This window comes from Sphaerodactylus townsendi, linkage group LG12 (assembly GCF_021028975.2).
Source record: "Sphaerodactylus townsendi isolate TG3544 linkage group LG12, MPM_Stown_v2.3, whole genome shotgun sequence".
In the NCBI taxonomy this organism is placed as follows: Eukaryota; Metazoa; Chordata; class Lepidosauria; order Squamata; family Sphaerodactylidae; genus Sphaerodactylus; species Sphaerodactylus townsendi.
The window spans coordinates 51,140,710-51,152,970 of NC_059436.1; the positions used below are offsets into that span (position 1 = coordinate 51,140,710).

At 47.5% G+C, this 12,261-nt stretch overlaps 2 protein-coding genes across 2 annotated transcripts in view; one reads left to right on the plus strand and one right to left on the minus strand.

The window, feature by feature from the left end:
• Positions 1-8,215, plus strand: ENDOG (endonuclease G). The gene is made up of 3 exons (XM_048512742.1): positions 1-647; positions 4,516-4,625; positions 7,439-8,215. The coding sequence occupies exons 1-3, from the start codon at positions 108-110 to the stop codon at positions 7,722-7,724; spliced, it is 936 nt and encodes a 311-aa protein (XP_048368699.1). The 5' UTR covers positions 1-107; the 3' UTR covers positions 7,725-8,215.
• The window catches only part of SPOUT1 (SPOUT domain containing methyltransferase 1), a 27,942-nt gene continuing 23,851 nt past the window's right edge, over positions 8,171-12,261 (minus strand). The window contains exons 9-10 of the mRNA XM_048512173.1: positions 11,243-11,390; positions 8,171-8,675 (exon numbers count right to left, since the gene is read on the minus strand). Of these exons, the coding sequence (XP_048368130.1) occupies positions 8,568-8,675; positions 11,243-11,390 (256 nt within the window). The 3' untranslated portion in view covers positions 8,171-8,567. The remainder of the gene's footprint in view (positions 8,676-11,242; positions 11,391-12,261) is intronic.

Below are 12,261 nucleotides of genomic sequence, written 5' to 3' on the forward strand. Positions count from 1 at the left end.
GGAGCCGTCGCCCTTTTAAGGCGGCCCGGGGACGAGGCCGGCGAACGTTCCAAGGTGGTCTCCTTTTGCCCGGAAGGCGGAAGGTGGCTTCGGGGGCGGCGGCCGGGATGGCGCGGCGCTTGTGGGGGAGCCGCTGGGGGGCGGCGGCGGCCTCGCTGGCCGTGGGGCTGGGGCTGGGCGCGGGGCTGGCCGGGAGCAGCCGGAGGCCGGAGAGGTGGCCGCTGCCGCTGCCGGGGGTGCCGGTGGCCTCCGCTGCTGCGGCTCCGCTGCTGCCCCCTGTGCCGGCGGCGGCGGGGGCTGAGCAGCCGTGGCCGGTGGCCAAGTACGGGCTGCCGGGGGTGGCGCAGGTGCGGGCGCGGGGCTCCTACGTGCTCTGCTACGACCCGCGCAGCCGGAGCGCCCTGTGGGTGCTGGAGCGGCTCAGCGCGGCCGGCTCCCGCGCCGCCTCCTCCTCCTCCTCCCCCACCGCCGACCGCGCCGCTTGCGACTTCCGCGAGGACGAGTCCGTGCACGAGTACCACCGCGCCAGCAACGCCGACTACCGCGGCAGCGGCTTCGACCGGGGCCACCTGGCCGCCGCCGCCAACCACAAGGGCAGCCAGCAGGCCATGAGCGACACCTTCTACCTGAGCAACGTCGCCCCCCAGGTAAGGAAAGAAGCCCCGCCCCACGCCCTGCAAAAGCAACCAGGCATTCGGTGGTGCAGCTGCAAGCCGTAACAGCGTTGCATAAAACCGTATTACCCCAGGCTCCATTCCCTGCAGCCCAGGACCACTGCAATATATAGGAACCCAACAATTAAAATAGGCCAACATGAGCAATATACAGCAATTGAAATTCTGTCTAAGAACAGTAAAAGAACTGTAGCATCCTGCTGAGCTAAATCACCTTATTATTATTAAACACATTAATACAGTTATTAGTAATACAGTTATTAGTAAACAAATTAACCACAAGCCTTAACAACACAGCATAAACCTGCATTAACACTTGTTTTTATTTATTTATTTTTTTCGATTTATAGACCGCACCATCCCCAAGGGGCTCTGGGCGGTGAACAACATCAATATATATACAGATAAATAGAGGTCCACAATAGTTTTGTTCTCTGCAGCCAAGGGGCATTGCAACATGGGACCCCAATAATTTAAATACACCAACATAAGCACTACACAGAAATTAAAAGTTTATATAAGAATAGTAAATCAGCCATAACATCCTACTGAGCTATATCACCTGCAGGCCCAGTTATTATTTAACAAATCAATGCATTCGTTCATTGTAGAAGTACATTTGGAGCGGGGATTTTTTGCAACCCAAGCAAAGAAAGACATTTTGTAAGTGATTATGGCGCCAGTGTCCCATAGCAGAAAAGCGAGTTTGTCAGAAACGGATGGTAAATTTTGACCCATAAGCCATTTCATTATGGATTCGATCCTTGGTTCAGGGTACAGCTCCCTCTTCCCCTTTCTCCTCCATCAGACTAAAAACTCTGCACATTTAATGCAGTATAAAAGTAAATATTTATCCAGTGTTTTAGCCACAGGCCTTAAGAACAGAGCATAAAACCATATTACTGTATGCTTTATTATCTGCACCCAAAGGCCATTACAATACAGAACCCTAGCAATTAAAATAAACTAATGTAAGCATTAAACAGCAATTAAAACTCTATATAAGAACAATAAAACCGCTGTAACATTCCACTGAGCTATATGACCTGCAGGCCCAGTTATTATTTGACAAATTAATACATACCATAATTGCTTATTTACGGTCAACAACCAGTATATAAAACCCCGTCTTACCATAATATACCAGCAACAGAGGAATAAAATACATTGATTAGTACATACATTAAAAATTAAACACCATTATAAGAAGTACATATGGAGCCCTACTTAAAACTCTGACTTTCAGCAAATTAATCTAAGCATTAAAACCAGTGGTGGGATCCAGAAATTTTAGTAACAGGTTCCCATGGTGGTGGGATTCAAACTGTGGCGTAGCGCCAGTGGGGCTGGGTGGGGCACGACGGGGGCGTGGCCGGGCATTCCGGGTGAGGGCATTCCCTGAAGTGAGGGCTGTGGCAAGGAGAAGCGCGCCAGCCGCTGCATGCCGGAATCCTTAGGCGGGGGAAAACGAATGCACGCAGGCGCAGGCTGCCACACATGCCGGTGCACCTCCTGCTAGACTGCTTCCAGTTCTGCGCGCTACTGCTGAGAGGAGGGGTGTAACTAAGGCAAAAATCATGTGGCAAAATCACCCATTAGTAACCCCCTCTCGGCACACACCGATAATTAGTAACCTACTCTCGGGAACCTGTGAGAACCTGCTGGATCCCACCTCTGATTAAAACTGTATCGTATTTTAAAATTTCCCATCCCTTACCGTTCGACCGCCAGGTGACTCTTTTTATCTTTACAAATTAAGGAACAAAAGCGAGCCCTTGCACCTGTTATTCTTTGATCCCGACCCATGCTAATATCTTTGTCATTCAAGCCAAGCGGGCCCGCCAGGACTGCACTGAGGATTTCCTTGCGAAACTTTTCATAAATAGGACATCTAAAAAAATATTTGATCTAGGGAATCTATTTCACCAAGAGGACAGGGGCAAAGCCTCTTTTTATAGGGAATTTTCTTATATTTACCCTCTAGATATGGGAAATTCCTGGAGATTTGGGGATGGGACCTGAGGAAGAAGAACTGACCTTGGTAGTCTCCCTCTACAGAGCAACCCTGGACTTTCTTGGTGATCTCCCATTCAACATTACCTTGCCGGCAGCTGGAAAGTTTCCTCTGCTTGGAGCATGAACAATTTTAAATATTTTGAAACTTATCACAAACTCGATACAACAAATCTTTTAGTAACTTTGGAAGTGGGCTTAGAAGAGGAGAGATCCTTAAGACACTTGGGAAGAGGAGCGATCCTATTCTCTGCTCCTTCGTAGCCTCATCCCTGCAAGGACATCAGGGAAAGAACCTCTGGAGTAATTTGAGCCCCATAAGAACATAAGAACAAGCCAGCTGGATCAGACCAGAGTCCATCTAGTCCAGCTCTCTGCTACTCGCAGTGGCCCACCAGGTGCCTTTGGGAGCTCACCTGCAGGAGGTGAAAGCAATGGCCTTCTGCTGCTGCTGCTCCTGAGCACCTGGACTGTTAAGGCATTTGCAATCTCAGATCAAAGAGGATCAAGATTGGTAGCCAGAGATCGACTTCTCCTCTATAAATCTGTCCAAGCCCCTTTGAAAGCTATCCTGGTTAGCAGCCATCACTACCTCCTGTGGCAGCCTATTCCAAACACCAATCACACGTTGCGTGAAGAAGTGTTTCCTTTTATTAGTCCTAATTCTTCCCCCCAGCATTTTCAATGAATTCCCCCTGGTTCTAGTATTGTGAGAAAGAGAGAAAAATGTCTCTCTGTCAACATTTTCTACCCCCTGCATAATTTTATAGACTTCAATCATATCCCCTCTCAGACGTCTCCTCTCCAAACTAAAAAGTTCCAAACGCTGCAGCCTCTCCTCATAGGGAAGGTGTTCCAGTCCCTCAATCATCCTCGTTGCCCTTCTCTGCACTTTTTCTATCTCTTCAATATCCTTTTTGAGATGTGGCGACCAGAACTGGACACAGGACTCCAAGTGCTTTATATAAGGGCATGACAATCTTTGCAGTTTTATTCTCCATTCCTTTCCTAATTATAGCTGAGCTATCTTTTATGTTTATTGCTACTTTTTTGTTTATTACTATACCACCTGCAGTGGTATCGTCCATTTCATCCTCTAAGCCAGTGTTTCCCAACCTTTTCGACGTCGCGGTACCCGTGACCTCGCCCTTCATATCTCAGGCTACCCTTGAAGTTCATTTGATTTTGGGTTTTTTGCATTTTTAGGGGTTTTTTTTTGTTTTTTGGCCTGCAGGTGGGGAGAGTGGCAAGCAGGGGGAGGGGAGGCAGCGTTGACAGCCGTGTTGTTTGTTTGCCTAAATTTGGCATGGATTGGGGGGATTTAGAGGAAGCGCTCCCTTTAAATAAGTCGCCATCTGCAAATTTTAAATTGTTTACATTCTATGAATTTAATATTGTTATAGATTGTTTTTACATTTGTATTTATATGCTGTTGATGTACACCGCCCTGAGCCCTCCGGGGGAGGGCGGTTTAAAAATGGAAATCAATCAATCAATCAATCAATCTACACCCCCCCAATCCACGCCGAATTTAGGCAAATAAAACAATGCTGTTTTTCAGTGTTGTTTAAAAAGAACCCATGAGGCTTCCAACCCCCCCCCCCTTCAAAATCCATTTGATTCCAGTTGGGGGGGGGTAGGCGGTAGCATTGTCATGGTACCCCTGGGATGGCTCATGGCACCCCAGGGTACCGCAGAACCCTGGTTGGGAATCACTGCTCTAATCCTTCCACACCTTGTAGACTAGCTCTATATCTTTACCTTCTCTTAAGCCATATTGCACTTTTGATGCTCAGCCAGACTGTTTGGGAATTTATTTTGCTTCTAGAATCCTCATCTGAATCAGAACGCTTGGAATAATCTGGAGAAATACTGCAGGAGTTTAACCAAATATAACGAGAATGTCTACGTCTGCACTGGACCACTATTTCTACCCAGGTAAAATTGACTTAAATTGACAAGAGCAGCAGTGGCGTAGGAGGTTAAGAGCTCTTGTATCTAATCTGGAGGAACCAGGTTTGATTCCCAGCTCTGCCGCCTGAGCTGTGGAGGCTTATCTGGGGAATTCAGATTAGCCTGGGCACTCCCACACACGCCAGCTGGGTGACCTTGGGCTAGTCACAGCTTCTCGGAGCTCTCTCAGCCCCACCTGCCTCACAGGGGGTTTGTTGTGAGGTGGGGAGGGGTAAGGAGACTGTCAGCCCCTTTGAGTCTCCTGCAGGAGAGAAAGGGGGGATATAAATCCAAACTCTTCTTCTTCTTCTTCTTCTTCTTAAAACTCATAATTTATAAAGGGATCGCATCAGTTGCAGTCTTGTAGAATTGCCCACAATGCAAAAGCTTCAGCAGACCCAGGAAATCTTCTTTTGCACCTGATAAGGCAGATAGCTGAGGTTAATGAACAAGCTTAAAACTGTACCTTATCAAATAACTCATTTTAAAAAATTACTTCATTTATTACTTTACCCCAGTGGAGACCGCAGTTAGTTTGGATTATTCTTCTCTTTTCCGTTTTATCCTCACAACAACTATGTCAGGTAGGTTAGGCTGAGAGCGTGACTGGCCCAAGTTCACTAAGCAAGTTTCCATGGCAGAGTAGAGATTCGAACTTGGGTCACCCAGATGCTACTTCCAAATTCTAACCTCTGCACCCCAATGGCTTTCAAAGCTGCTCGGAGGTTCCTGAAAACATTTGCAGAGGCGAACTTGAAGTCTTGTTCTATAGGGTCAGTGATTATGACTCTGCCTCATACATCCGAGGGCAAAGCATAATTGTTCAGCTGCAAGAGAAACTTTGCATAGGGGAGAAACATGTTATCTGGGAACATGTGTTATCTGGGAACATGAGAAACATGTTATCTGGGAACATGAGAAACATGTTATCTGGGAACACTTCATCGTAAAATTGTTGTCTTTGTCTATAACGATTTGAAATAAATAAATATTTGTTCAGTGGAATTACCATGAAGGATTTCTGTGTTTCACTGTTCCTGTGCGTGAAAAAGGGACTTGTGTTCTGATTAGTACTAGATGGATTCCAAATTACTGCTGGCTTTTACATCATTGAAGCATCATTGAAACTGAAATCCTCTTTGCACTGAACACCGTCTAATTTAAGAAGCAAGCCTTTATTGGCATAGACAACAGTACAACAATAATAAAAAACAGATTAAAAAGCATATACAATACAGGAAATACATGTTAGGTCGAAGGAAATCTACTGGCATTTAGTAATTTCCAGGAGAAAGTCGGCCACTATCATACAGAGAGAAGGATCAGGATTGTCCAACAAGTAGTGTAATCTAAATAAATTGGGGAGATGGGGTAAATGTAAAGGAGTAAGATTCACATTCTGGTACTTGGATCTGATTTCCTTGAATCTGAGACAGTGTAGTAATTGGTGGGCCAGAGATTCAACTGAGCCATCGTTACATGGGCACAATCTTTTAGCCTTTTCTTGCTTATTAAATCTGCCATGTAACAAGGCAGAAGGCATAACATTAAACCTGGCGAGCAAACACCGTCTAATTGATTTTGTCTACACAACACCTTTTGTATTCTGGTTCATGACTGTTTCAGACAGCAAACTCTGGGGATTGTGTATTGGGCTTTGAGACCTCTTTTTCTTTAATGCCACCTTCTGTGTCTTTCTCTCTCTTTTTTTTAACTGAAAGTCCAGAAGGAGTCTGGGGAATGTGAACACTACAGTTATCGCTTCCACATTGCACACACACACCCCGCCCCAAGTCATCTGGAAATCTGTGTAAATGTTTTTGGCATTTCCTTTGTACCAAAGAATAAGTCTGATTTTTTTCTTTTTCTTTTCTTATAAATTAAAAAAAAGAAATTATTATTTGTGGTATTAAAAGATAAAATATGTTGATAACACACAACACTATACCTACATTTTATGCATTTCTGAGTTTCTAAACTTTTTCTGTGTCGCCTGAAGCTTCCACAAAATTCCCATTTAATTTCTTAGGCCGGCTCGTAATAGATCAAAACCGCGATGGGGAAAGTTGCGCTGCGGAAGCGATAACCGTACTTTGGTGACAAGTGACGGGGCTGGAATGCACACCCGTGGATTTTAGAACAGGTTGGCAGTTGGATCTAGAAGATTCGTAGTTCTCGCTGTCATCACATCTCTTGCCTTCTGCTCCCGGTCCATATTTGCAACCATCTTGCCCACTGCACTGCAAATGCAACTTCCCCACTTTCCTTTGAATCCCATTTATAGTTAATGGGTCTAAAAGGAACCCCCAAGAATTGTTGTGAGGGGCTTTGAGTAGGGGACTCACTGGGAAGGCGCAGACCCCTTTGTCTTTCTCTGTCTCCAGAAGTGCTTCCTGTTGGGAAACTGATCCAGCCTTTCCTGGCAGGAGTGGCCCCTTCATTAGGCTACGGCAGGGGCCTGCAACCTGCGGCTCTCCAGATGTTCATGGACTACAATTCCCATCAGCCCCTGCCAGCTGATGGGATTTGTAGTCCATGAACATCTGGAGAACCACAGGTTGCAGACCCCTGGGTTACGGGGCTCATCAGGTGTCTGGTCAAGGGACCCTTCCATTTGAGCTATAATATTTTTGATTAAAAAACACCTCTGTTCAGAATTACAATCATATACAGGCTGTTTACGGGGGGGCTTTGAAATTAGATGAGTCCATCCCTCTCACTCAGGGGTGCTAGAACCATATTCTGACAGCTGTGAGAATTCTGCGCATGTGACTTCTCACCTGCTTTTGTCCGTGCAGGATGGAGGCCGATGGGAAGATGTATGTGAAGTACCAGGTGATCGGCAAAAACCACGTGGCCGTCCCTACTCACTTTTTCAAAGTGCTGATCCTGGAGAAACCCAGCGGAGAGCTTGAGCTGCGCTCTTACGTCATGCCCAACTGCCCCGTGGACGAGAAGCTCCCGCTGGAGCGATTTCTGGTGCCCATCGAGAGCATCGAGCGGGCGTCGGGGCTGCTTTTCGTCCCCAACATCCTGAAGAGGACGAGCAACCTGAAAGCTATCACAGCCGGAAGCAAGACCTAATCTTCCTCGTGGTTTTGACAGGAGTCTGCCTGCCGTTGCTGCGGAACTAAAAAGTTTGCTATCGCACTTCCTTGGAATTAATTTTCTGTCCAGCTGCCCTTCAGGGAGGCCTTGTGACACAGCCTGATTGCTGGTCCCAGATCTGCTTGGGACCAGTTTGGGCGCCAGCAGGGATCTTCCTTCTGGCCTACGACAGTCGAGTCAGTTGCTGGGATTCCCTATCAGGGAGGTGTCCAGGGTTTTATGATTGTAGAGGCTGTACCCTGGCTGGATCCACCACATAACAGCCAGTAGCTCTTTCTCACTGGAAGGTGGCTGAAAACAAGCTAGCTTTTAGTGGCCAACAGCAGGGCAGAACCAGATGCCATGAGAGACGTGCACAGTTCTTAATCTCCATTGGGTTTTTCTTGAAAGACAAACTGAAGTTAATCCCAAAACCACATATGTTTAGAAAGTTGCCCGTTTTATTAAAATAACTCTACAATATCATATTTTATCATGCCAGACATTCATTTTTTAAAATTCCATCTTCCTTGGAAGTCTGCAGGGTAGACCATAGAATTATTAATGTTGTTCCTGCTTTACATATGTAGACATGTTCAGAACTGGAATTTTCTCCTAAGACTCCACAGCCTCCGCCAACCTTGCAGCTCACCCAATTCCTCCTCTGCGTTTGGGTGCTCCAAATGAAGTTGTTTTCACCCTACAAGTCCATTTTGTTCTGCTTCTTGACCCTTATCAGGCGGTGGGAATCATGTTCAAGCAATTTGGGGGATTTAAGTCCCCCAGTCACCTTTTTTAGTTTAGTCACCAAGAGCAATTGGGGGGCCAGTCGAGAAGTGTTCAGTTTGTTACATCTGGTTGGTGCCTTTTATTCAGCTGCTGCTGCTTTTCTTTGCTTTTCTCGTCAATCCGGGGTCTCAGCGCTGATAGAGAGATGAGTATTGCTTCCTAAAAGGGAACACAAAACAGCAGCCTTAAGACATTCATCAGTATGACAGACATGCCTAGTGCTTGTCCCCAGCTAAGACCCAGAAGAAGAAGAGTTTGGATTTATATCCCCCTTTCTCTCCTGCAGGAGACTCAAAGGGGCTGACAATCTCCTTGCCCTTCCCCCCTCACAACAAACACCCTGTGAGGTAGGTGGGGCTGAGAGAGCTCCAAGAAGCTGTGACTAGCCCAAGGTCACCCAGCTGGCGTGTGGGGGTGTACAGGCTAATCTGAATTCCCCACATAAGCCACCACAGCTCAGGCGGCAGAGCTGGGAATCAAACCCGGTTCCTCCAGATTAGATACACGAGCTCTTAACCTCCTACGCCACTGCTGCTCTTGGCATTTAAAGCAAACAGCTGCCAAACATCTTGAAGGTTGCTTGGAAGGGGGGAGGGTCTCCTCACCATGCAGAAATCTGAGTTACATGGTCTGTCTCTGTCTCCCCCTCCCCCCAAATCATGGGAAATATAGCCAAATACGCACTCTTTCAAGGAAGGAGAAACACAATACATCTAGTTTGTGCAGCATAAAAGACATGGGTCGAACCATAGCCAGTATTGAGAGTTAGGTGGGGGTGTCTTTTGCCTTTAAGAAGCAACCAATGCAGTCGATGGACAGTTGCTTCTGGGCAGAACAGTTCTAGACTTGATAGGGAATAAATTTTGGACTTTGCCGCCGGTGGATGTAATAATGGCCACAGCTGTGGGTGGCTTTTCATGAAAGCCAGCCTTATCTGCAGCTATCAGCTGGGAGGCACAGGAAGGCGGTTTAGAGCAGCCTGGTAGGAATTGAGGTCAAGCCCACAATGCGTACTGAGGAATGGGCCAAAATCCTCCAGCTTCGTGGTGAGATCTGCAACCTGTGGCTCTCCAGATGTTCATGGACTACAGTTCCCATCACAGGGTGTTTGTTGGCCATGCTGGCAGGGGCTGATGGGAACTGTAGTCCATGAACATCTGGAGAGCCACAGGTTGCAGACCCCTGATTCTCCAGATCTGTCTCAGGGGAAGGCTTACGGATGTTCTTTAAGCCAGAGTGCGCCGCTCGGAGCCCCAAGGAAGAACTCCACCCTTGCAGATAACACTTTAGCCCACCTCCACTGAAGAAGAAGAAGAAGAGTTTGGATTTATATCCCCCCCTTTCTCTCCTGCAGGAGACTCAAAGGGGCTTACAATCTCCTTGCCCTTCCCCCCTCACAACAACCACCCTGTGAGGTGGGTGGGGCTGAGAGAGCTCCGAGAAGCTGTGACTAGCCCAAGGTCACCCAGCTGGCATGTGTGGGAGTGTACAGGCTAATCTGAATTCCCCAGATAAGCCTCCACAGCTCAGGTGGCAGAGCTGGGAATCAAACCCGGTTCCTCCAGATTAGATACACGAGCTCTTAACCTCCCACGCCACTGCTGCTCAGAAGTCAGCAGAGTGGTGTTACACGAATTAATGTCTCTCCCTCTGTTCCCTCACTTGCACTATGGGACTATGATCCCATCCTGTTTTTTTAACAGCTATAATAAAGCTCATTGAGGGAAACAATATTGCAGAAGCACAGAATATCAACAAGATGCTTTGAACACTGCCAAAGCAATCAGTGCCTCCAAAGCATTTATGAATAAATGCTTGCTAAGTATCTGTTGCCCTGACATAGATTGCCCCAGGCTAACCAGATCTCAGAAGCTAAGCAGGGTGGACTCTGGCAAGTATTTGGATGGGAGACCACCAAGGAAGACAAGGTCATGCTGTGAAGCCAGGCAATGGCAAAACCACCTCTGAATGCCTCTTTGACTTGAAAAGGCCACCAGATGTCACCATAAATCAGATGTGACTAGATAGCATCATCTATTTTTTTTAAAAGCATTTGCTAAGACTATCCAAATGGCCCACTCTATACAGCAGTGAAGGCGAACCTTTTCGAGACCGAGTGCCCAAACTGCAACCAAAAACCCACTTATTTATCGCAAAGTGCCAACACGGCAATTTAGCCTGAATACTGAGGTTTTAGTTAAGAAAAAATGGTTGGCTCCAAGGCATGCGTTACTTGAGAGTAAGCTTGATGGTAGTTGTTGGCTTTGCTTTGAAGCAACCATGCAACTCTTCGAATGGGTGAATCACGACCCTAGGAGGGTTTACTCAGAAGCTAGCCCCATTGCCAGCAACCGAGCTTACTCCCAGGTAAAGGATTGTGCTTTAGTTCTTTGCATGAAAATCAGTGGGGCTTAACAGGGTTACCTACACTGCTTCCCCAAAACTAGGTCTTAGGTTTAATGCTAATAATCGAGCCCAGCAGCCCAGGCCAGCCTAGATGTGTGTGTGTGGGGGAGTGATTTTCCACCCCCCACATGATGAACTCTGTGCGTGCCCACAGAGAGGGCTCTGAGTGCCACCTCTGGCACCCGTGCCATAGGTTCGCCATCACTGCTATACAGCCTCACAACATCAAGTTTTATCACGAGCCCTTCTGGAGACAGAGATGAAATTCTTCCACGTCCATCCCAAGTCCGTGAGCGAGAGTAGGACAGACAACGCCATACCTCAGTCCTGATGGTGCGGCTCCCTTGCCCCGGACAGGTGTTCAGATACAGGTCAAACACCGTGCTTGGATCTGAGACCTCCAAGTTTGGGTCAGCATCCACACCGGCTTCTAGGCCTTGCAGGCCGCCAAAAACGATCAGAGCGTGGCTGGGAAACAGAAGAAACCTGGGCTCACTGTGGTTCCCGGCTTGGGTTGCCAAGTCCTCCTAGGCCACCAGTGTGTGTGTGTGGGGGGGGGGCGGGGGGGCGGATGAGGGGTTACAGTTGCCAAACTCAGGTTGGGAAACTCCTGGAGATTGGGGAGGTGGACAATGCCATAGACCCCGCCCTCCAAAGCAGCCCTTTTCTCCAGGGGATCTCTACTGTAAGGAATCAGCAAGGTCCAGTCCAAAAGTAACCTTAATAGTTCTTTAATGAGCTGGCTTTCATGATCAACTCTACAGGCAATGCAGAATCTAACCCCCCCCCCCCCTTGTCGGGCAGCTGCTTTTACGGGCCTCTCTTCCTGCCAAGAACTGGACATAAACAATTACTCATTCCCACAAACCAGCTGTCAGGAGGCCTGTATTTAGGGATTTTGCTTGTGCTGCACTGTGTATCATTGGAGGGTGGTTGGTAGGGGTTAATACTGTTTCTAACTGTCTCTTTCTAGCTACTGAAGAATGTATGCTGAGGCCAGGTGGCGTCAAGGTCACTGGCTACTCATCCTACTGTTATCTCTATGCACTTACTCTTGGCGGTCTTTCCCAGGCTGGGGGGGGGGGGGGGGGAACTGCCAGTTCTTTTGTTATTGCTGTTTGAGCGGGAATCTCCAGTCTTGGCTTTGCCAAGGTAGACCCCGGATCAATAAAGCTGCTGTTTTTCAACAAGAGTCTTTGTGGATTTATTGGGGTTCTGACACCAGCAGAAGTTTCACACAGACAGAAAGCAAGGTTAAGCAAGCGATAACACCTGCGCTGGGCAAGCAGCCCAACCCGCTGGAGGAATCTCCTCCAAGGCCGAACCAACAACTCTAACT

Bases quoted from the DNA above. Each gene is read 5' to 3' on its own strand.
- ENDOG (XM_048512742.1), top strand. From the start codon at position 108: ATGGCGCGGCGCTTGTGGGGGAGCCGCTGGGGGGCGGCGGCGGCCTCG. The intron at 648-4,515 runs GTAAGGAAAGAA...TTTTGCTTCTAG, and splicing joins TGAGCAACGTCGCCCCCCAG to AATCCTCATCTGAATCAGAA. The intron at 4,626-7,438 runs GTAAAATTGACT...TTGTCCGTGCAG, and splicing joins GGACCACTATTTCTACCCAG to GATGGAGGCCGATGGGAAGA.